This window comes from Dreissena polymorpha, chromosome 4 (assembly GCF_020536995.1).
Source record: "Dreissena polymorpha isolate Duluth1 chromosome 4, UMN_Dpol_1.0, whole genome shotgun sequence".
Classification (NCBI taxonomy): domain Eukaryota; kingdom Metazoa; phylum Mollusca; class Bivalvia; order Myida; family Dreissenidae; genus Dreissena; species Dreissena polymorpha.
Window position 1 is genome coordinate 123,684,788 of NC_068358.1, and position 23,421 is coordinate 123,708,208.

Here is a 23,421-nt window from a genome sequence, read left to right on the forward strand (position 1 = left end):
TTGCCCGCAATTTTGCCCAATAAATGTGTCGGGCGCAGTAAAGTCTACCTGTTGAATTGCTGCATTTCGGTTGTTATAATTATCATTGATGAAGCTGTCAAATGACACGTCGGCACAGTCCAAACTGTGACCTCTCTTAACATTCTGACGGCAAGCCGCGTGCTTGGCATCGGCTGGTCCAAATACCATATCGGGTAAAGAAATAGAGCTTAAACTTCTATCTGACGTGGAAACCTTTGTGGAGACATACATCTGTGAGTGAGAAGGGCCCGGCGTATGAAGCCCCTCTGATACTTATACTCATGTTCTACATTCACAGAGGCGTCTGTTGATGATGATGATGAAGCACTAAGTGACGCGCTGCACCAGATGTCGCTGCTTAATTTAGACGCCTGGTTATCAATGGCGGTGGTGAAATCATTCCATATAGCGGCGGCCTTGCTTCTGCTGCATAACTGAAAGGAATTCTTGCCCTTGAGCGGACTGGAGATTGTTACAATCATGCGGGCATTTGTGTACGTGACACCGCGCAGACGTACTGGTGTGTAAGACACCGGATTGTAGTCGATATCTGGTCCGCGGGGGTTGATGCCGGCGACGACTTCGAACCTTTCACCAATACCGATACTGAAAAGACCATTGGCTTTCATGGTGCCGCCTTGAAGGGCCACAAATATGCCCTCGGCCTGAAGCTTTTCATTGTTGTTATACTTGCTGCGAAGTATGTTCTGTAAAGCGTGTGCATCCATGGTGTACCTGAATGCACACATTTATTATTAATTGAATTTATATTTAATATATAAACATTATATATAATATATATAATATTATATAATAATAAATAAACAGCGTACCGGTATAAGGCATATAATACAGTAACTTAATAGTATAATTATAGTGATGGCGCGTAACGTCACGTTCACGTCGGGTGACGTTACGTCATTAAATTGTATTTACATCCATTATTGTCAACAGAAGGAAACGCTATGTAACATTTTCTGGATATTCGTTTACTGACGATGGCCTGTGGCCGAAATATTTTATATAAAAGAGTGACTGTATGAAATTTTAGAAACATAATCAGGGGGGATTTTTATTAACGATAGTCTTTTGATATAATGGCAATATATAGCAAAATATATTTAAAAGGACATAAACATTAAAACTATAAAGTCTTATATCACCGCTTTGAACAGAATCTCCTAATCAAGTAAAGCGAGAATATGACTGTAGTCAAACATTTGTTGTAACGCTATTAATAAATATTTGTGCTTTTATTTTCATCCCTTTGGCAAATATGATATGATATCATTTCATTACGTTTCACTCATTATTTACACGATTAAACAATCGCTCTATTTCCTCGTTGTGTTGCACTGGATTGAATGTATGTATTCCCTCTTCTGTGAAACTATCGACTTATCTCCAAAACAAGAGCGGAAATAGATAAATATGTTAATGCACTTGAACATAGAAATGAAAAACTTATTTTATTTTATTTAATAAACCAATCAGACATAGACTTGTATGCTGATGACTCGACACTAGATGCTACAGGGGCCAATCCTTCAGAAATTCAAACTAACTTACAAAATGATATTTATTCCATACAAAAATGGTGCACCCTCAATAACATGATGATAAACCCTAGTAAATCAAAATGCATGCTTATTGGCTCAAAACAAAAGATTAAGAATATCAACCTTGATCTGAAAATAGATAATAATGCTATTGAAAATGTCACCTGCCATAACATTCTAGGACTTTATATTGACAAACACATGAAACATCTGCAATGGAAAGTACACATTGATAAAACATGCTCTAAAATAAGCAGTAAAATAACTCTACTAAAAAAGATATCAAATTATCTCACTTTTGATATAATAATATAATAATTATAATCTCTTTATTTTCGGAAGGTAACTCATTAAGACAACACATTGATACAAAGTCATGCAAACAGTACAGCAATGGCAATCTTATTTTCAATGAGGCCTTCAAACAACTATGGTATGAATAATGCATTTCTACATTATAATGCAAACATGTAGTCTTCGACGGACATAAGAGTACTGTAACAGTGTAATAGAAGTGTCATAAAAAGCAAGTATATCATATGACTTCTCTTATATTATTAATTTCTCTTCTCATAGTGAAATGGTCTCAAGGAACAAATATGTATTAACAGAAAGTATTTAAGAATATAAATGTATTGTTGATTACATTTTTCCATATGCACACACCCTAACGCACACATACACACACGCACACACACACACCTATACACACACACACACTTATACAATTACCATATCTTAATTAACACGACCAATGACAATAACAAAAAGTTATCAAAAACAGCCGCGTACATTTTTGTACAAAGTTAGAGTTCAAAAACGTGGAATACATTATTCTTTAAATAGTTTACGATTGACAGAAGTGGCTGATATACACAAATATTATAATTACAGAAAACGACATTCATGACCAGTGTTGTTCACAATAGGATATGAAATTACACAACTGTTATGAAGAATAGCCTGCACCTCCCTGCTATATAAATAGTTTGAAAAAGCAATATGTATATTTGTTTATGATTATTATTTCATAATTCATATATTCTAACCTGTTTCGATTACTGTTGTACGATCTGGGGCAACGCTAATAAAACCAATTTAACAAAAGTGAATATTTTACAAAAACGCGCAGCGAAAGTCCTTCTACAAAAGCCAAATAAAACACCATCCAAAGAATTGTTTTTACAGCTTAATTGGCTCTCATTTAATAATAGATGTAAATACCACACGGCAATCTTGATATATAAATGTGTCAACAATCAGCTCCAGAAGATTTAAAAAATATTATAACTTTTTCTCGAACTCACAAATATAGCTTAAGATCTGCCACCCATAACGATATTGTTAATACCAAAGCGAATACAGGTTATAAGAAACGAGCTTTTTCATACCATAGCATTGATATTTGGAACAGTATACCGATTGGAATAAGAATGGCTTGCCCTATCTCTGCTTTTAAAAGGCAATATAAAGCACATTTATTTTCTAGTCAATAATATGTCATGTGTTGTTGTTGTTGTTTTTTCTAATCAATGATATTTCATGTGTGTCTGTCTAAAAGGCAAAATGTGTGTTATATGTATTGGTGTAACAAAATATTGTTTGAATGTTGTACGTGTTATAGACCTTTATGTGTAACCTTCTGTAAATAAAGCTTCTATTATTATTATTATTATTATTATTATGACTAGGTAGTTTAGCCACCATTACTGATGAACATTTTTAATGTCTGGCGCTTGGCAGAAAGGCAAGCGGTGCCGCTTGAATTTGGTGACTGTTGGGTCGGTTAACGGCCGTGTCAGCGGGTGCCTGGTGTGACCCGTACCCTTATGTCAATCAGGTAAAGACAGCCTTGTCAGAGTGTGTCTCGTGATGGGATCGACACCGGTTAAGTGTAAAATTGCGGTAAATGCCCGGATGTAGAAGGATGTTGGCAGACAAAATAAATGGTAATTAACATAGATTTTTCTAATTCATATAACTTTTCACTTGAAATCGAAGATTTTCTTCTGGAAATTTTCCTAGCACCAATTTTAGTGAATTTTTCTAAGACCACTTTTAGTGAACAAAAAACGTTCTAAGAAAATAAAACAAATATCGTTCGTAAAAAAATATGCTTTTGGAAAAAAAAACTATTAATGTTTACTATACAGAGCGGGTAATCACGTGATAGTCAATGTGGCGACGTATATGCCAAGGCAGGTTTTTCGCCGTTTTATACCATTTATTACTTATATTAATTTTTCAAATGCCGCTTACTTTCCAGCCATATCAGCAAGATACTTATCAGCGTTTATTTCGTTTAAAAATAGCTTTATAAGCGAGTTAAATGTTAGATATACATTAGTTTAAACCTATTTATTTTAGCTCGATTGCATCGAAAGCCTCAGGCTTGTATAAACGCTCTCGAGTCCGTTTCCTGGGCCTAGAACCAGTACTTGGTGTCTTTGGGGAGATCTAAAGAACGCTCCCACGGTGGGGACGTACCCGTGACCTCCCGGTCGCTAGGCGGACACCATATCCATTACACCACGGCGACCTTAGATATACATTAGATCACACGTACTGGTGACAACGTGTTTACAGTATTTTATGCAAAAACCAAAGATTCGGTAAACTGCCACGAGTTCATGGATTTTCTCGTGCAAGTCAAGTAACGTGTCGCCGGCTAGGCTCAGGTTATCAAAAAGGCCCATTTTATATTTTGTCCTTTTAAAACATTTTTTTACAAGTGGATGAACCTGTCAATAAGTATGATTCCGTCCCTGCCCATTGACTCGGACTAATTGCTTCCTGGTTCACTGAGCCTTGGTATCAAAATGTATTCATTTGATAGCAATTTTTATCTTTCAACTTTCGCCAATAGCCAAAAAACACAAAAGTGTGTGCAGAACTATTTAAAAATGAAATATTTACAGCTAAAAAGGGCACAGATACAAGATTCAATTTTGTAATAGTCTAGCCTATAATAAGTCATATCCACTCGAGAAGAGAACTTTGATATATCAAGCGGTTTAGTTCGACAACTACGACCGTGCCAGAAAAGTGAGCCGATCGAGAGGCTTTCCGTGCCACACGAAAGCAAAAGTAAGTAAAATTGATGAAAATTACTACATAGCTTGCATTAAACGTAAAGATTTGATCATACAGATGATATCAATGCCACTAGATAGTTGACATATTACGGAAAAGCTATGTTAAACAGTCATCAAAGTGGCATGTATGCACGATTGTTTCACCACCCTCGTCATCATTCCATCTTCGATAGAGTTTGTGATAAGTTTTTGGACCTGCGGAATACTGAGAACCTGTAGCTGGATATATGCTTCAACTCATAGACCACCTCTTTTTATACAAAAAATGTGTTTACGGGTTTCAATGTTAGATTTTCTTACCTGTTTTGCGAATTCCGAGCATTTATTTTTCTTGTTTATGACAGAGAGGCAGCGAATAATTAACAGATTTTGACAGAAAGGCAACCGATATGCTTCTACAACGTGAGATACAATGATATCTTTATACGATGTCCATGGTGGCTAGAACAAATGGACGGGCGAAACCGAGTTCTGACGACACATACAATCGTTTTTACTTTATTTAAAACGTCGTTATTTCCACTCATATCTAAAAAAGTACGACGGGTAGGTCGGTTTATTTTTTCTCGATAACTCGGCACAAACCATAGGGTCAGTCGGGTGAGTGGAAACAAATATTTTTCTGTATCCCCAAAACTGAGTCAACACGTTTCAGGCTAATGTTTGATGCCCCTACCTTCTGAAATGTATATGCAACAAAAATAGCTCATGCCTTTAGACAAAGTACGTATATTATTAAATAGTTTCCGCAAATTTTGATAACATTACCATCCCGGCAAAGCGCTGCAGTTACGCGCTAAATTGCTTAAGGAAATACAGCGCTCAATAATATGACCTGTTTAAGTTTTAAGTGAAACTGGTATGTGGTAAGGTTTGAAAAAAATATAATATGTGTGGTCGACGCATAAGAGTTTTGAATAATAAATAAAGTTAATATAAATATGTTGAGTTATGATTAAAAATTCATTCCTAAATGCATGCCTTAGTGCGTTGGTACCAAGGACGCACTTAACTTACAAGTATTGTATTAGCAATTTATTTCTAGCAGTAAATGTGCGAGTGAAAAAATGTAAAAAAAATATTTGAACAACTGTAAGGTGAGTACCTACGAGTATAAAATACTGTTTTTTTTTTAACTCACGAAGCGTAATTTACGGTTTATTATCAACAATTAAACACATTATTTACACGCTTTAAGATATAAAAATATATTCTTGCTGATATGTGTTACGGACACTGATGCCTTCCACTATACACGTTTGCACAAGGACAAAATCCACTAAAGATTCAAAAGTACAAACGACCATGTTTCTTTCAAAACAGGTCGCGACGAAAATTGCTCGCTTTAAGATAATCTACACATAAAGACAATACAGATGTTACAGTTTTATTGTCATCCAGCAGGCGGTTAAATGGGTTCTTCTGTACATAAAAATTAAGGAGTAAATATTCTAAATTTATATGGAAAAAAAAACAACAAACAAAAGACCACCATAACATAAGTGATCGAAGCAAAAAGTCCTTTTCTAACGATAATCTACACATTTAGGTTATTAACGATACTTGTAAGTTTTCAAATATGTTTTAAATACTAGGTGGATACCCCTAAACGTTCACAGTTGAATGACTTTTTTGTGTTAATTATCGTAGAGAAAGGAAGTATGGGTATGACGAGTTTAGGCAGAATACTTGCCCTTTGTTTTCCACTACAAATTTCTATTGTGCTTAAACAGGCAAAGAATCATTATTCTGCCAAAACTATTCGCAGTCAAAACTCGTTATTGTGCGATCATCTACACTTTAAGGTCATTCAACTGTTAAATTTTGAGCGAGTAGTTCAAGAGAAATGTTCATGTGCAACAAAACATCGGAATTACGATGTGCATACATACGGACGAATGGACAAGTGCAATGCTTAATGAATTTAAGTCCGTGAAGACATACAAAATAAATGCATGTATTATATCAAATGCTTCACATTTTTATTAGAAACAGTGATACACGTAATCCATAATGTCTAGTGTCAGTGAATTTTACTCGAGACATTATTCTTAAATTCTATTTATGTTGTTAATAAAGATTTTTTTAAGTATTCGCGTGTGCAACATAAGTGGTAAATGGCTTGTACTAGTATCAAGTTTCTTATGGCGGTAAGATGTGTATATGAATGAGGAAGAACAATTTCTTTGGTAAGAGGACATTTAAGACGAGTAAATAAAGTGTGCCTATATATGAAAACTTCTTCCCTCTTCGGTACTATTTTTAACGCTTGCTATAAACGCTTTTTAAATTGATGTGATAGGCTGAACAAATATTTGTTGTGAGGGGATAACTATTATTGTACTTGACGTGCGCTTGTGGTAGGTTCACTTACAGTTTATGTTATTAGCTTGCTATTATTTATTTATAATTTATAAATTTATTGTATATGTGTTTGTAGAAATACTACACTTGGATTTTATATTTACTTGTACTGGGACTGTGGCTACACTTGTACTTAATATTATTTGGTAACTGTGTGGATATCCTTTATTGTTGTGAGAATGTGGCTATACTTGTATTGAAATGTTCAACATTTAATTGAGCTATTACTCGATTACGTATATGGATGTAGACGCACTGAAGGATAATGATGTCGGGGAAGTGATGGTCAGCCACCGAACACGATCGTCTGAGTCAGTCGCAGAACATGGTTATTTGAGACAAAGAACTAGGTCACAAATGAGATGCGCATACATATCATACTTTAAGGCAGGGATTCCAACCATGTGGTTCAAACGATGCACTTCAATGCACTACAATGTAAACTGCGCGAACATGCTTACTCAGTAAGGACAGCCAGGTAAGCATCCACGTTCTATGGAGTAGAGAAAGTGGAGAAGCTTTATGGAGAGTTATCGCAAGACAGGGATGAAACATAAACCAATCCCTCACAAAAAACAACTGGTGTCTAAAACATCTCAAGGATACAGTCAGAAGGTAAACAAAGCTATTGTCAAGCAGTATGGTCCCCTACCGGCTCCACCATTGTCAGAAATTCCACCATTTTCAGAAAAAAAAATTTGGCCATAGCAACCACAATTTTTGACGTTGGAACGAAATGAAATGACGTGCATAATGTCCATATTGCCATCTATCCATGTTGCAAGTTTCATGAAAAAAATATTAAGAACTTTAAAAGTTATCGCAGGATCCAGAAATCACCATTTTTAGCAGTATTTCTAGTCTATTTGTAGCCATAGCAACCAGAATTTTTGACGTAGGAACAAAATTAAATGACGTGCATAATGTCCATATTGCCATTGCATAATGCCCATAATGCCATCTATCCATGTTTCAAGTTTCATGAAAAAATATTAAGAACTTTTAAAGTTATTGCAGGATCCAGAAAAGTGTGACAGACTCACAGACTCACAGACGCACAGAGCGCAAACCATAAGTCCCCTCCGGTGAAACCGGTAGGGGACAAAAATAAAGGCCCGTCTATTCACTCTTAAGCTTGAATTCGGGCTCTTTAGTGACTCTTTAAACAGCTAGATGAAAAGAATAGACAGAGATGCGCACCAATCTCGGAAGAGAATCATAAAATTGTGCCTGACTAACAGGCGTATTCACTCTATTTGAAAATTATGAAGATATGGCTGCATCATATTGAAAACGACAAAGACAAGCAAGAAGAAAGCAAACTGTCTGATCTTTTACCACATCAAATAGCGCTGAACACTTATATTTATTTACTCGGCTGTGTAGAGTTACATATTTACTAAAACGTAGGCGATATAGAAATCTGTATTGAAATTTATTTGAACTGCTGGTCACAAGATACATTGCCAGGAGGGAGGCGTTCATGATACACATCATAAAATGGACAAGTTTCCAAACCCGGCTGCTATATAATTTAGAAAACAACTGACACTTTTCCTTAAGTTTTGAAGAATGGCACTCAACTTAAAAACGCACTAATGAAATTGTACAGGCTGAGCAACCAGATGCTTACATGTGTTAAAAAGCAAATTCCCACATGATCGAAGGAGAGACCAGTCAAGACAGGCATAAATCTCCGAACAATACCGGTCATGACAAAATGAGACTGATAGCATAAAACCATATGAATATTCGAACAATAATCAAAAGATTGTTCGGCAGGCATCATGTGCGGACTCGGATAACTCAGGGACCATATAGCAAGTACTTCATGAATACGACAGCTCATCCAAGCTTCATGGTAATGCAGCGGAGCTTTGGCAGACAATTATGTTATCTCTGTCAACTTTTGGTTTGGTGTATCAGCAAAACGGCAGCTTTGGGTTTATTCTATGTTCTCATTTTAAAATTAAATTATATGTGGTGCAATTTAAGACAAAGTTAGTCTGGAAAAAATATCGCGTTAATAATCAAAGCAATAGAGTAAGCTTGTCATTGAATCTTAGATGATGAAGATGATACAGTTCATGTTTTCAGTTGGTATAAACGGATGTACGGTGCATTAGTAGGATACGTTCGTTATGGAGTATCATAGGGAACTGTTAAAGAGTTCAATAGTATATGAAATGTATGTTACATAGTGCAATTACAAACAATATTTAAATACATACCAATCAGGTCAAATGACATTACGTTTTGTGACAATATAATGCACATAACATCTTTTTGGCATTGCAAGGACATGATTACTCGTTGTTACAAACGTAAACATGATATTTAATAAAAGATAAAAAGTACAAACAATAAAAACAACTTTTCCTCTTCTTAGCCCTGTTGATAGCGTTTTTGTTTAAATTTTATAAAAGGCACTAGATCACGTTATTGTAAACAAATAATGAGACACAAACGACATTCATCGCGTGTATGTTTCAGAGAGTGTATGATGGCATCGAATGACAAGGTGACCTTGACGGAAGCCTTACATAATGTTAATGTTCTGGATGATCTTCACCTGCCAGATCAGCAGCCATGCATCGAGGCGCTGTCTCTCTCTATCCACTATCAGACCAACTTTGACACCAACTTCGAGGACAGAGCTGCCTATGTGACCGGTGTCGCAAGATACACTGAGGAGGCAACAGTGCATTCTGAATTGGTATGACTTTGAAGATGTGTTTAGATGAGTCGAATATATTGTCAACTTTAAAAAGTAAATCCCTTGCTCAATACGAAATACCGTAACCAATGGAATTCATCAAGGTTTTTGTGTTTGTAGAACAAACTGTTGGAGGAAGGCAAGGAGTATGCTGTGATGATTTACACGTGGCGCTGTTGCTCACGGGCACTGCCTCAGGTTGGCGACTCGCAAATTTAAGCCAACTTTACATGAAATTATTGTTTCTAGCAAAGTATTTATATGGAAGTTGTGTGCTACCGAGTCTGAACATAAATCCCCAAACCCTAAATTGAAATAAGTCGTTTTCGAATCTTTAGGAAGTATAATAATAGATTTTCGCACATATGTTTGGTAATTCTAGGTTAAAAGTGCTGCACAGGAAAATCGAACCGAGATCTACCAAAAGATCGTGGAGGTTATGGAACCATTGGTTTCAAAACTTCGTGATTTCATGCACTTCCAGGTATTCAAATAGTGTAATATCCGCTTTTTCCTTTACATAAATACTCGTGCAATTCATTCGACCTCATTTTGATCCCCGAAATTGTTATGTATAATGCATTTGCTTAACAAAACGCTATTAACAAAAGACGGGAATATAATGTGTATGCTATTGTTGTAAACAAGGCACAGGACTATAAATAGTTTGTTGTTTGAATATACTGATAACCAGATAGCTTTTGTGTAAGATTAGTCTCATGTAGTTTATCCTGTTTAGATAAAAGCTGTTCAAACATTTTGTGGTGAAGTAAGACGTCTATGTCACAAGGAAAAGAGAAATGACTTCGTATCAGAAGCATATCTGCTTACACTGGGAAAGTTCATCAGCATGTTTTCTGAACTCGATGAGCTGAAAAACATGAAGGCCAGTGTCAGAAATGACTACTCGGCCTATAACAGGTAATTGATTATATAACAACAATTACTGAATGACATGAGCAAATTTGACAAAATATATGTAAAATAACCATCTTATTTACCTCATTTTATACACAGACCACTTGAATGTAAACACTGTGATACTTCAGCTGCACCAGCTGGAGTGTACTCTAGCATGATGCATTTATTAATTAATTGCAATTTACTAATTGCCAAACAGTGTGGCTAAAACAAATGCATTATAAACAACACCTTAAAAAAATACTGAGCATTTATTTGATTGGACTCTGAAAATGGTACATTTGCATAATAGGGCAACACAATGTTTAAAGCTGAGCGTGGACAAAAATCACATGGAAGACTCTCATACGCTGTCCATGTTTCTGGCCACCCAGAACAAGATTAGGGACGAGCTGCAGAAGACACTGGTGGCCATCGAGGGCTACGAGGATCTGCTGGCGGACATCATCAGCATCTGCGTGAACATGTACGAGAACAAGATGTACATCGAGCCCAATGAGAAATACATGCTAGTGAAGGTAATGCGTCTATTCTATTCTGCAAGTCTTAGTAATTTTTCAAATTGTATTATTTAAGTTTTATAGAAAATTAGAACAATTTAGATGGATATAATTTTTTATTTATAAAAATAGTATTACGGAAACTGCTTCCATTTTATACCCACGCCAAATTGTTTGCGTATTCATGTTTATGTGTACCGTACAAGGTAATGGCTCTCAGTCTGTTCATGGTCGACACTCCAACCAACAGCATCTATAAAATGGATCAGAAGAAGAGAATCAGCATCTCAAAGATAGATAGGATACTCAAGGTTGTGTTTAATACTTTTGTTTTAATGAAACACACACATATACAATGTATATATATAATTCCATATGTCTTTGAAATCTATTAATAATGTATTTTCCAACACTCTATCGGATATTTGTTTCTATGAGCTAGTATTATACGCCACAACCACTTAATATAAACATTTATCGAGCATGGTCAGTGCCTTGGAACGGTCAAAGGGCAAAAATTGAAAGAAACAATTAATACGTTGACAAATATCAGGGTCTGAATAGTAAACTATAGCAGATGACCCAACATTTATCCGTTTTGTCCATGTACAATAAACAAACTTATAATTGAATAATCATGTTGTATTAAGCTAATTAAATGTATTCAATGAATTGAATGAATTTCATCTTTAGGAACTTGAGATAGTTCCACTGTACGGCGACATGATGGTGGCGCCCTACCAGTACATCAAGAAGAGTGTCAACTTTGACTCTTCCAAATGGCCCGAGTGCGAGTCGAGCAAAGTGAGCCCCCAGTCTAACATCCTGGCACACCTGGAGCCCATACGGGAGAACCACATGTCCTACATCAGCCAGCTCTCCAGGCACAGTAACGAGGTATTTGTGGTAAACTTGAAACGCATTTTACTGGCACGAACGATAAGGGCTCATTTTTTGTATGGTAAAATTCCGATAGATTTTCGTCAAATCCTGATCACTTTTCTACAAGGTGAGGGTTATCCAAAGATCTTAGATAATGCATTTTTCTAAATATTATGTTCAAATTATGTGAACTTGAGAAAGTGTATTTGTCAATAATAATATCGTTAAATTTGCTTGTATTGTATTCATAATTGTAAACTAATTTATATAAGGATAATCCTATAATGCTGATTTTGTTTATTTTTATCTCCGGCTTGATGCTTAGCATTGGTTAACAGTCGTAATGTTCAATATGATCACTGGAATTTCCCTTCGCTCTTTTTTATCACTGAAGGCATTAACAACGATGCGAGGAAAGCTTCGCTCATCAACGACCCTAGCGACGTCTCGTTCGGATGCGGAGAACAAGGACCTGTATGAACTGGCTCTGCGGGGTCTACAGCTGCTGTCGTCATGGACCCAACAAGTCATGGAACTGGTACGGGAAACTAATGTATACATCGCATTAATACACTGTGGCAATGAAAAGATACTTATAAATATGCTTAAATACTTACATAGTTACAGTAAAACTGCGATAACTCGAGGTTGCACGGGACTGAACTCGATGCTCGAGTAATCGCAGGTTTCAAGTAATCCATGGTAGCTTTTTTCACTGTTTCGGTTTGTGATGCTTTACTTCTGACCGCAAACGCTTTATTTACAAGGTAAAAACATGGGCATGACAAAAAAACACGAAATACAACATGATCACTACACGGATTCGGATGTATTATCTGCTACGCTCTCTTTTATACCATACATTTTATCATAATTATCGATTGCTGGTATTTATTGAATTATCATAGAAACTGTGTAGCTTTTATCTGCATCTCAAAGGATGACAATTTGCAGTGTTTCTCAAATTGCGACTAAATTCACACCTAATCAAGCGTTTTTTGTCTGCTTGATTGCGCTGTTTTCACAACTCGATTAGCATCGACCAGACGAGAAAGTGTATTCGAATAATTACCAGTTAATTAGGTGTGATATGCCTTTCAGGGACCATCACACATCCTCGAGTTATCGAAAATCGCATGTTTGATTTATTGCGGTTTTTTTATATATAGAAATTATAGGGAAATGTTAGGGACTTCCATTTATGCTCGAGTAATCGACAGTTTTCTAGAAATCGCCGGCTCGAGTTATTGCAATTCTACTGTATTTGCAACACACATATACTATGAAGCGAACAATATACTGTACTTGTTAAAGTAGTAAGTACTGTTCGCAATAGCCTTAAAATGTATATGTTTATATTCCTATGGATATTTTTGTATTGATTTGCATTATGACTATTTCCATTAAAATTTTACTGCAGTTAACATGAACGTTATATTCTGTATTAAATGAGTACTCGAACATGTTGGCACAATTATCGATGAGAAATAATATTCAGAAAGTAGGTAAATGCACGTGCTACTTATATTGCAAATGTCTATACGATTCGCATGTGTATGTTTTTCGAGTATTTATCGTTTGATTTAACAATTTCGCTGTATATTCCGTTGCAGTACACCTGGAAGTTGTTGAACGCAACCGACATTCATTCCAATCCAAACTGTCCAAAAGATGCAGAGACATACGAAAAGGTGAACCACTCGATACCTTTTCAAATCCAATAAAGTGTGGCGTGTGGTGTACTTTTTACATTGGTTTAGTGCAATCGTATTCATATTCTAGAAAAAGAGGAGGTGAACCATGTATTCGGTACCGTGAGTAATAGTTCAGACATGTCTGTCAAATGTTATATCATTCGGATATCGGGCAATTGTAGTTCTGTTTGTTGTTGGAGACGTCTGTTATGCAACCCAGCAAACATGCGAATATTGGTCTCGTATTGTACCCATGGGTCCAATAAGGTTCCCGGTTGCAAAAACCATGTGGGTCCCATTTGAGTTGACCATATAAGTCCACATACAGTTTGCTTGCTGAGAAATCATTTTAGTGATTGTATTTAAGGTACTTAATTTTTCCGATGAAAAACAGTGGTCAGTTGACAAATACGTTAAACGCACTTGTTACTATTGGTTAATGTATTTGTTTGGTTATCTGTTATTTACATTAGCTAAATAATTGATTGATAGCGTGTTTAAAACTGTTATGCCCAGTCGACACGCTACAACTACAGCAGTGTGGAGAAGTTTGCCATCATCGAGGTGATCGCCATGATCAAAGGATTACAACTGCTAATGCTTCGAATGGAGTCTGTCTTCATGGACGCCATTCGGAGGCACATCTACGCAGAGTTGCAGGACTTTGTACAGCTCGTGCTGAGAGACCCCGTCAGGAAGGCTATCAAGAAGAAGAATGATGTCACCAAAGTGTAAGATAGTCTCAACATACGCAGATATCACATTGTGCGTTGGGTGATTAATACCGGTATATGGTTGCAATGAGTAGCATTTTATTGTCTATTAATTGGTAAGATTTTTATACGTATTATCAATACGGTCCGTCAACTTCGAAAACAAATACTTTAATGCAAATAAGCGTTCTTAATTGACCTTTTACATTGCTTTTTAAGTGAATGTGTGGGTGGTGCGTGGGTGCTTTTGTGCGCGCGCGCATGCGTGTGTTTATGAATATGCGAATATTAAACCAATGTAATTGAACCAATACATATTATTCTTGAAGTCATCTCAAAATTCGTCAATACACACATTACAAAAAAGATCGTCTTTAGCATACTGGTTGCGGTGCGTGAAACATGCGTCGACTGGTTGCGAGGGGTGGAGCCACAGGGCGACCCCGCTATGAGAGGCAAAAAAGACCCTGACGAGGGCTTTCTCATACAGGTACCCAGGAGAAACGTCGGTTCGTCCACAACACAGGTAACTTGCAGAGCTTTATGAAAACCCATTGACATTTGAATAGCTACGGTTTTCAATAACCACATTTTTTTCGAAATAAACTCACAATATTCGTGTTTTAATTATACATGTTGTTATACATCCAATATATACAGTTTGAATACAGTATATATTTAACCGTATCTGAATTAATTCCACTTGTAATAAAGTGCACAAACGAGCTCATGAAGTTCGATTTTAAACTCAAACTGCATACTCAATCCATTACTTGTCTGACGTTATGTTGCAGCTGTATTTAGTACGCACTATGCTCGAATCGTTGGTGAGCGACAAACATATCGGAAAACGTCAATTGAGGAAAGACTTGAACGTAAAAGACGCCCAAAACATCGAAGCGTTCCACAAAATGTCATTCTTCTGGAGTTACATGTTAAATCTTAACGGTAAGACGTCGAATTGTTTTCCTCCTATGTGTATACAAGTGAATTTTACAACAGTTTATACCTTTTCAGTGGAAATGCTCTACATTAAACAATTACACACACTGAAGTCCTGGCAGCACCTGAAAGAGAAACCGTGTAACCACTTGCAGGTCCTTTAGTTACTGCAACGGGTCCATCGTAAACAATTCAACACAGCACAAAATCATACGACAAAAGCACAATTCAATAAAACAATCTGTATCACATATTCGTATGCTTCTTTAATACACTAAGTCACTGATCATGTTTTAACAAATATTTGAAGTCAAAGACTTCAGAATGGTGCATTCTCTCACGCATGCTCTGTCCTAATATGTTTCCAGATTCCCTTCATGCCAGCTGCAACTTATCTCTGTTGTGGTTCAGAGAGTACTTCCTTGAACTGACAATGGGTGAGAGAATTCAGGTAGGAGTCCAAAGAATTTATGAAAAACCTCTCCTATTTTGTGTGATATAAGGTCATTTACTGATAACACAATTTAGATGTGCCCACTTTTCAGTATATTATCCCGCTTTTTCACGTTCAATGGGTTGTGTGTCAATGTCACGTAGATTCGTTTGTTTAGGAACGATGCTTTATAAGAACCGAAAGGGTGGACTTTGGCCCAAGCTATAAGAAATCGTTTTATGTTAACATTGTCTTTATATACGCTAATCAGACTCGTGTGGTTCCATATAATATCAAAAGTAAACAACCATACATATAGTTACATTTGTGGTGTGATGTTACAGTTTCCCATCGAGATGTCGATGCCCTGGATCCTCACAGACCACATCCTGGAGACCAAGGATATGATGGAGTAAGATCAAGTTAGCTCAATAATTGTTCCGGACGCGATTTTCATGAAGGATTTGTGTTTATATTCACACATCTGCTGTGTATCCACAATAAATTCAACCTTTTTATTGTAGGTACGTTTTGTACCCACTTGACCTGTACAACGACAGCGCTCACTATGCCTTGACACTTTTTCATCAACAGTTCTTGTACGATGAAATAGAAGCAGAGGTAAGGGACATTTTTATACATTTCCCTTACATCCTTCTTTCGACAGTTACATTAAAAATTTCATTTGTATTTCAAAACGGATTTTTCCTACACTAATTTATTGTATGGAGAAATAGTACGTAAAATAAAGTAAAGTATTACATCACCTATCGATTATACTAAATGTAACAATATTTAATTCAAATGAAACACACAAATGAGCTTTAAAGGTGCTTAATATGTTTCCTAATTTTTCTTCTAGGTTAACCTGTGTTTTGACCAGTTTGTGTACAAACTCAGTGACCAAGCATTTGACTACTACAAGCAGATGGCTGGCAAGTACGTATGATTTTGGGCAATCTTCTGAAATAGGTATTCTTTTTTCTCAAAATGATGTGTCGTGATATGTATTATACATTCTTTTGACGTCCTTATAACTATATATGCAGCATTTTGCTGGACAAGCGTTTCCGATTGGAGTGCGCACACAATGGCGTGCTTATTGAATTCCCGAAGGCGAACCGCTATGAAACGCTGCTGAAGCAACGGAATGTGCAGCTGCTGGGGCGATCTATTGACCTGAACAAACTGGTTGGACAGAGGATCAATGCAGCGCTTCAAAAAGCCCTCGAGGTGGCCATATCGAGGTTCGAGGGAGAAGACATCACGGGTATTATGGTAATAGAACCATGAGAAACTTTTCGTGTCACAAACAAATACATGGTGGAATTGCGCTATTTTGAACATGAGCGTATATGTGCGATTGGTTTATTTTACATTAGTTTATGTGTTGTTGTTCCCAACAGTTAGTGCAATCCTTCAAATATTTAATATATCACTCAATAGAGATGGGAAAATTTATGGTAACTACATACTTTTAAACCCGTTACAACCGAAGAAACTGATATGCCGTTAAGCCTAATTAATTTGTCGTCGCTTTCTTAAAACTGCCACGCTTCCTTCAGGAATTGGAAGGCCTGATTGACTGCAACAAGTTGACCCACAAACTTCTGGGGCAGTTCTTGTCTCTCAATGATTTTGATGCGATGTTACGGGAGGCCAACCACAATGTTTCCGCCCCATACGGGCGTATCACGTTGCACATGTTCTTTGAGATCAGCTGCGATTTCCTTCCGAACTACTGCTACAATGCGGCAACAAACAGGTAGTAATCTATTCACCCCCGTTTTGTGAAAACTGGGCTTAAATAAATTGGTGTCGTCCAAGATAAGCCTGTTCCTTCCGCAAAACGGCGGTATTCATGTGTGTTGAGACGTTATACTTAATATAAAAAGTCCCGTATTTAGTTTCGTAAAGAAAGTCAAATAATACTATAAATATACTAAAACACTAGTACATACACTATACTATAAATCATATTGTATTTAGATTTGTAAAGACGTTCAATAATACATCTTGAATTCTAGCAATTTAATATTAAACGCCCTGCATCAATGTTCGTGAACGAGTTTTTATTAATATCAAACATCCGGTAACATTAAGGTTTGTGAGGACGGTGCACTCGTTTGTGGAAGAGGTTCGTCGCGAGAAGCCCCATCACATACCCCATAGGTACATTTGGGGAGCCAAGGTAACACACAGACGGACGGTCATACGATCTACACGCATATATTATCTCGCGAATTTCCATTAGTTAAGTTGTGTTAGATGCGAACAGTCAGTAAGACAACAGTCATGAAAGATGCTCGTATGTTGAATAGAGACTGCATTTTAGAGTGCCCTATGCCAAGCAAAAACTGTACTGATGATTAAGGTATCGGGCCATTGTGTAATGTCGATTCCTTATCAGATAGCGTTCGAGTTATCTTTTTCATCGAATAACTGTGATAACGAAACAGTAATGGACGGTTAAGCCCTATATGCAATCGTATTGCGCAAAAGAGTGCGTTGAATTGAACACATGTTATAATGCATACGCCTGCTTCATATAGATACGCGCTACCTGGTGCAGCTTTTTAAGTTTGGATCGCTTGATGAGTATAAATAATAATGATAAAATAATATTGATTACAAAAGCTTGCAACACCTGTTTTTACCATATTTAAAAATTACCAGCTTTACTTTCAATGGTGCCAATCCCAGTTTGAACTTTTTCTAAGACGGGCTTTGCAAGCGTGTCATTTTCGATCACTCCGTTTAATACAATATATATCGCGCTACATATTGCATGGAAGGCTCGCGATTTTGATACCACAGTTATTAAATGATTTAATACAATTAAAACTCTATGAAATATAATATTCAATAAGCAATGGTATCATTCTAACCGCAAGTTCGGGATTATTAAACTCCTACCGCGGGCTCTTTAAATAAGTCTTACTTACACTTCTCGGTAAAAATGCTCTTAAGTTACTTAATTCTTAATAAATATTCAGCGACATTTTTCACTCAGCTGTCTGCAAAATGTATTTAATTTACCTTGTCTGCAGACATTGACGTCATCGTTCAGCTCCATATACAGACAGTACGCAGGCTTTGTAGGAGCCCCGCACTTCCGGGTCATATGTCGTCTCCTTGGTTACCAAGGGATCGCCGTCGTTGTTGACGAACTGCTTAAGATGGTCAACGAGCAGGTGTGATTAAAAAAACGATATTTATATTAAAATATTAACACATTTGTTTAACAGACCATACATGAGTAACATAGGAATGCCTCGTTGAGATACTCTGATTTACTTGCAAAACATGTTCTAATGCATCGTCAGCAACGACTGTGAATGTACATTGCTTCTTGTTCAAAGAAGAGTAAATCTATACCTTTAAAATAAAGTAATAACTTATCAACGATATATTAATATATAAGCTTTTCTTTCTTATATAGTTGCGTGGTCCATTGACGAAATACACCGCGACGCTAATCAATAGTATGCCCAAGAACTGTCGCCTTCTCAGATACGACTATGGTTCTCCTGGTAGGTACCAACGCAACTTTTACTTGTACATTCGTTCCCAATTATCACTGATTGATTTATGAACAGTTAGCACTGGTATATATGTCTTTCCATTTGGTCTCAATCACTGATCGATGTTATAGTTTGTGTTATTATACCCTGTACCATCAGTTATCAAACTGTAATTTATTTATTAACTAGCAGTTGTTGGCGGGTGCTCTACCATTCCGTCTGAAACTATCCCCGATCGATTTACCAACACTTTTTGTTATTTTACAGTACCATTTGGTCTGAATTTAAGCCAATCGATTTACCAACAGTTGCTGTTGTTTTACACTCTAACATTTGGTCTTAAACTATCGCCGTTTGACCAACAGTTGTTGTTAGTATAAATACTACCGTTTGGTATAAAACTATCACGAATAGATTTACAAATAGTTGAAGCTGATATATACTCTCCCATTTGGTCTGAAACTAGCAACAATCGATTTACCAACAGTGGTTGCTACAATTTGCTCTACCAAGTTGTCAGAAAATATCACTGATTGTTTAGTAAGAATGGTTGCTGATATTCACTTCAACATTTTGTATAAAAAACGATAAAATCAATCAACTGAACAACAATGCTTGCCGGTATAAGTGTGTGTCACTTTGATCTTAAACTATCACTTATTTACTTACCCAGCTACCGTTCACCCAATGTGTGGAAGGATGTAAGCTTATTTGAGTTACTTCTGCTTTGTATTATGTTTCCGTGTGTGTGATGGAATACTAGTAATTTCAGAAGTTGTTTATCCACTTTTTATCCTATGTGTGTAATAAATTACTAGCAGGCTCATTGCACGGCGGTTGCACACGTTTTCTTGATATTTGTTCAAGTTTAAGCTTGTTTTTGTAATGTGTTTAGTGCGTTTGTATCTGTCATACTTTACGGCAATTGGCCACTTGTTATAATTAAAGGACTTCGTGCTATAATTCTTTGCTTATGTACCTCCTTTGATAGTTGATCAACATGCCCACTATTTTCGATTTTTCACGAGCAGTGTGTCTTTACTAGACTTGATGTACCTACATTCTGTAATGTAAATTCTATTTTGCAGGTGTGGTGGCATACTACCAGGCCAAGCTTGAAGAGCTGATCCAGTACCCGGACCTGAGGACCGAGGTGTTCCAACTGTTCAGGGAGGTCGGGAATGCCATCCTCTTCTGTCTGCTTATAGAACAAGCTTTGGTGAGATACACTTACTTGAAGTTATATGCATAGCCTTTTTGAAAACATGAAATTTACTTTTTCACGTGATAATTTTTACTTTAAATAAAACAATCATCTGAGTAAACGGGACTTTGTCAGTCACATGCATTTTTTCACAAAGAAATTGAGAGTGTCTGGTTTTTCTCTGAGCAACAGCAGTGAACGTGAAAACTGACGATAATCGATTGCAAACTTTATTTTTGCAAGTACATGTACATTTGTATAACCGTGTCATTATTATAATATAGCATTTGCAATAAGAAGGGAATCTTTATCACTATGGCCTTTTGTAGACCCAAGAGGAGGCGAATGACCTGAAGCAATCAGCCGCGTTTCAGAATGTAATCCCCAAACCTTTCATTCCCAGACAAGGTAAGATCCTCGTGTCACTTTTCTAATGAGTTTAAGGCTATGCCTAGCATCAAAAGCCAAATACTTACCGAGACACTATCGAAATATATTCCATGGATAGACAAAAAACAAATTGTGTATAAGGAGAAGATTTTTTAGAACGCTGCAAGAATATGGATCTCGATCACGTGGCGAACACCATATCCACTATGTCACCGTAAACTTTATATACAAGTAATAGTCGTTTTTACAGGGGGGGACCAAACAATGCTCATAACTAAGTTAGTATTTCGATTTATGTTTGAAAATTTGTTATAAATGACATTGCTACATTAATCTTTGCAGATGGTCAAAGTCAGAAGGAGAAGCTGGAACTGGTGAAGAGTGTCATGAAGAAACTCGAAGTTAAATACCAGGCCTTACAGGTGGTTCCTGTTATTGGCCAGTTGGGAAATCAACAGGTAGGATAGAGAGTTTGATCGGAAGCACAGAGTACATGAATCGCATATTTGTGTGCAGAAAGTAAAAACTAAATGATAATATATTTGTATACCTTGGCGTACTTACTCCTCGTGTCTTCGCCCGCAGCAATCAACGAAAGCTCAGGAGGGAGACCTGCTGACCCGAGAGCGGCTGTGCTGCGGTCTGTCAATGTTCGAGGTGATCCTCAGGCGGATCCAGTCATTCCTCGAAGACCCCATCTGGCACGGACCCGCGCCCGCAAACGGGGTCATGAACGTGGACGAGTGCACGGAGTTCCATAGACTCTGGAGCGCCATTCAATTCGTTTACTGTGTGCCCGTCGGGGAGAACGAGTACACCGTAGAGTATGACATGCTGAAATTTATAATCACGACCCAAACTAATTTGCAGTTTATCAAAATATTGCTGTAGAGCCAATTACCCAACATTAGTCGATACTTCTTTTCGGAAATACCAAGCGCTAGCTATGTAAAATACTAGTAGCATGGGAATAATCAGTAAGATTAATATAACGTAGCCGTTTTGTCGGTTGTAGTTAAGCATGCACTATGGTGAAAGTTTAATATAAAAAAGAGGATATAATTTACGAAACACATACAGCGGGCCTGTGGTTGTAGACCATATTTTAATCGAGCTGTCTGTCATTTTTACCGTTTAGCTACTGTTTTAGCTTTAAGCCTTTACCACTAAATTGTATATTCCATTTTTTAAAGGCAGTTGTTTGGAGAGGGCCTTAACTGGGCGGGATGTGCACTGATCGTTTTGCTGGGGCAACAGATGCGATTCGAAGCCCTTGATTTCTGTTACCATATCATTAATGTGTACAGAGCCGATCAAAAAGATGAAAATGTTAAAGGCATCGTAAGTATATTGTTTTCATTCAATTTTATTAAATGCGAACGTCTCACGTTACCTGTTTACTACATATTCCGTTGAATGCCCGTATGTCTTTTACGCAGTCAAATTTATACAAATTAAATTTATTTTGTACAGCAAATAAAGAAAATGGTTAACAGAATCCGGAAGTTCCAGATCCTGAACAACCAGATATTTGCAGTGCTTAACAAGTACCTAAAGGCTGATGACTCGGGCGGGGTGGAGCTTGTTCGCAACTTCGACCCCAAACCACAATTCATTGGGTCGTCTGACAGTTTTCAAACTTCGTTCGTTTAGATCATATGCACCGCGTTCAGTGACAAATATAGAATCAACAAGGCAACATTGATGTTTTTAACATTTGCGCAGGACAAATTTCCATTTACCTATGTGTTTAAAGGTTCTTGCAAGATCTAAGATTACAACACGATTCAAACCAACGTATAAGTAATTTTCTTTTAACTGTATTCTTTTTGTATTTCAATGTCAATGGTGATGGGGAGCAACGATAAAACGTTTTTCTATATGTGTATGTAAACATGTATTAAAAATCATAGTACAGATATTAATTATTGACTTATAGAAACGAAAGTGATGAGCAACAAACACGTTTTCATTCAACCAGTATTTATACGTTTACATGTATTTAAAACCATATAACAGTTATTAATTATTGACTTCTACAAACGAAAGTAAGTAAAAAATAAAGTTACTAAAGCTCATTCGAACGGATAAATTTGATCAAAGACCTATTGAATACATTCTACAGGTCTTTGATTTGATGTGTGTTGGAAACGTGTTAAGAAATTCAACGTTAATATATCACCCTTATCGGCAATACTTTCTCTTAGCTCAATTTAATACAATTCAATGAATCAATCTCAGCAGTGTAATTATTTTAATTAGTCGAGTCCACTCGATTTTTTCCAAAGCAGCATGCCAATACCCAGAAATAACAAAAAGGAAATCTTGAGGTGTCAAATAAAGGTCTAAAAATAAACAAAAGGAACGCGCTGTAGAGAACATATGTTTAATTCCAAAATATTTCAACAATTTTTATTAAAATAAAAGACTTCTGACTGCATACATCTTTTTTTAATTTATTTT

At 36.6% G+C, this 23,421-nt stretch overlaps 1 protein-coding gene across 1 annotated transcript; it reads left to right on the forward strand.

Annotated features, from left to right (window-relative positions):
* The first annotated feature begins 6,897 nt into the window (after positions 1 to 6,897).
* Positions 6,898 to 23,398, forward strand: LOC127876585 (cytoplasmic FMR1-interacting protein-like). The gene is made up of 28 exons (XM_052421903.1): positions 6,898 to 7,035; positions 9,533 to 9,755; positions 9,876 to 9,953; positions 10,138 to 10,239; positions 10,495 to 10,676; positions 10,969 to 11,194; positions 11,383 to 11,487; positions 11,870 to 12,073; positions 12,453 to 12,596; positions 13,672 to 13,749; positions 14,269 to 14,483; positions 14,844 to 14,991; positions 15,260 to 15,413; positions 15,776 to 15,858; positions 16,185 to 16,252; positions 16,365 to 16,461; positions 16,703 to 16,779; positions 16,890 to 17,118; positions 17,406 to 17,605; positions 17,944 to 18,031; positions 18,891 to 19,034; positions 19,283 to 19,373; positions 20,453 to 20,583; positions 20,898 to 20,976; positions 21,301 to 21,416; positions 21,544 to 21,782; positions 22,152 to 22,299; positions 22,432 to 23,398. Exons 2-28 carry the CDS (start codon positions 9,540 to 9,542, stop codon positions 22,609 to 22,611), a joined length of 3,822 nt encoding a protein of 1,273 aa, XP_052277863.1. The 5' UTR covers positions 6,898 to 7,035; positions 9,533 to 9,539; the 3' UTR covers positions 22,612 to 23,398.
* The last annotated feature ends 23 nt before the right edge of the window (positions 23,399 to 23,421 follow it).

Coding starts and splice junctions, on each gene's coding strand:
- LOC127876585 (XM_052421903.1), top strand. CDS start 9,540: ATGATGGCATCGAATGACAAGGTGACCTTGACGGAAGCCTTACATAAT. Junction 10,677..10,968: donor GACTACTCGGCCTATAACAG/GTAATTGATTAT, acceptor TTTGCATAATAG/GGCAACACAATGTTTAAAGC. Junction 16,780..16,889: donor TACAAGCAGATGGCTGGCAA/GTACGTATGATT, acceptor CTATATATGCAG/CATTTTGCTGGACAAGCGTT.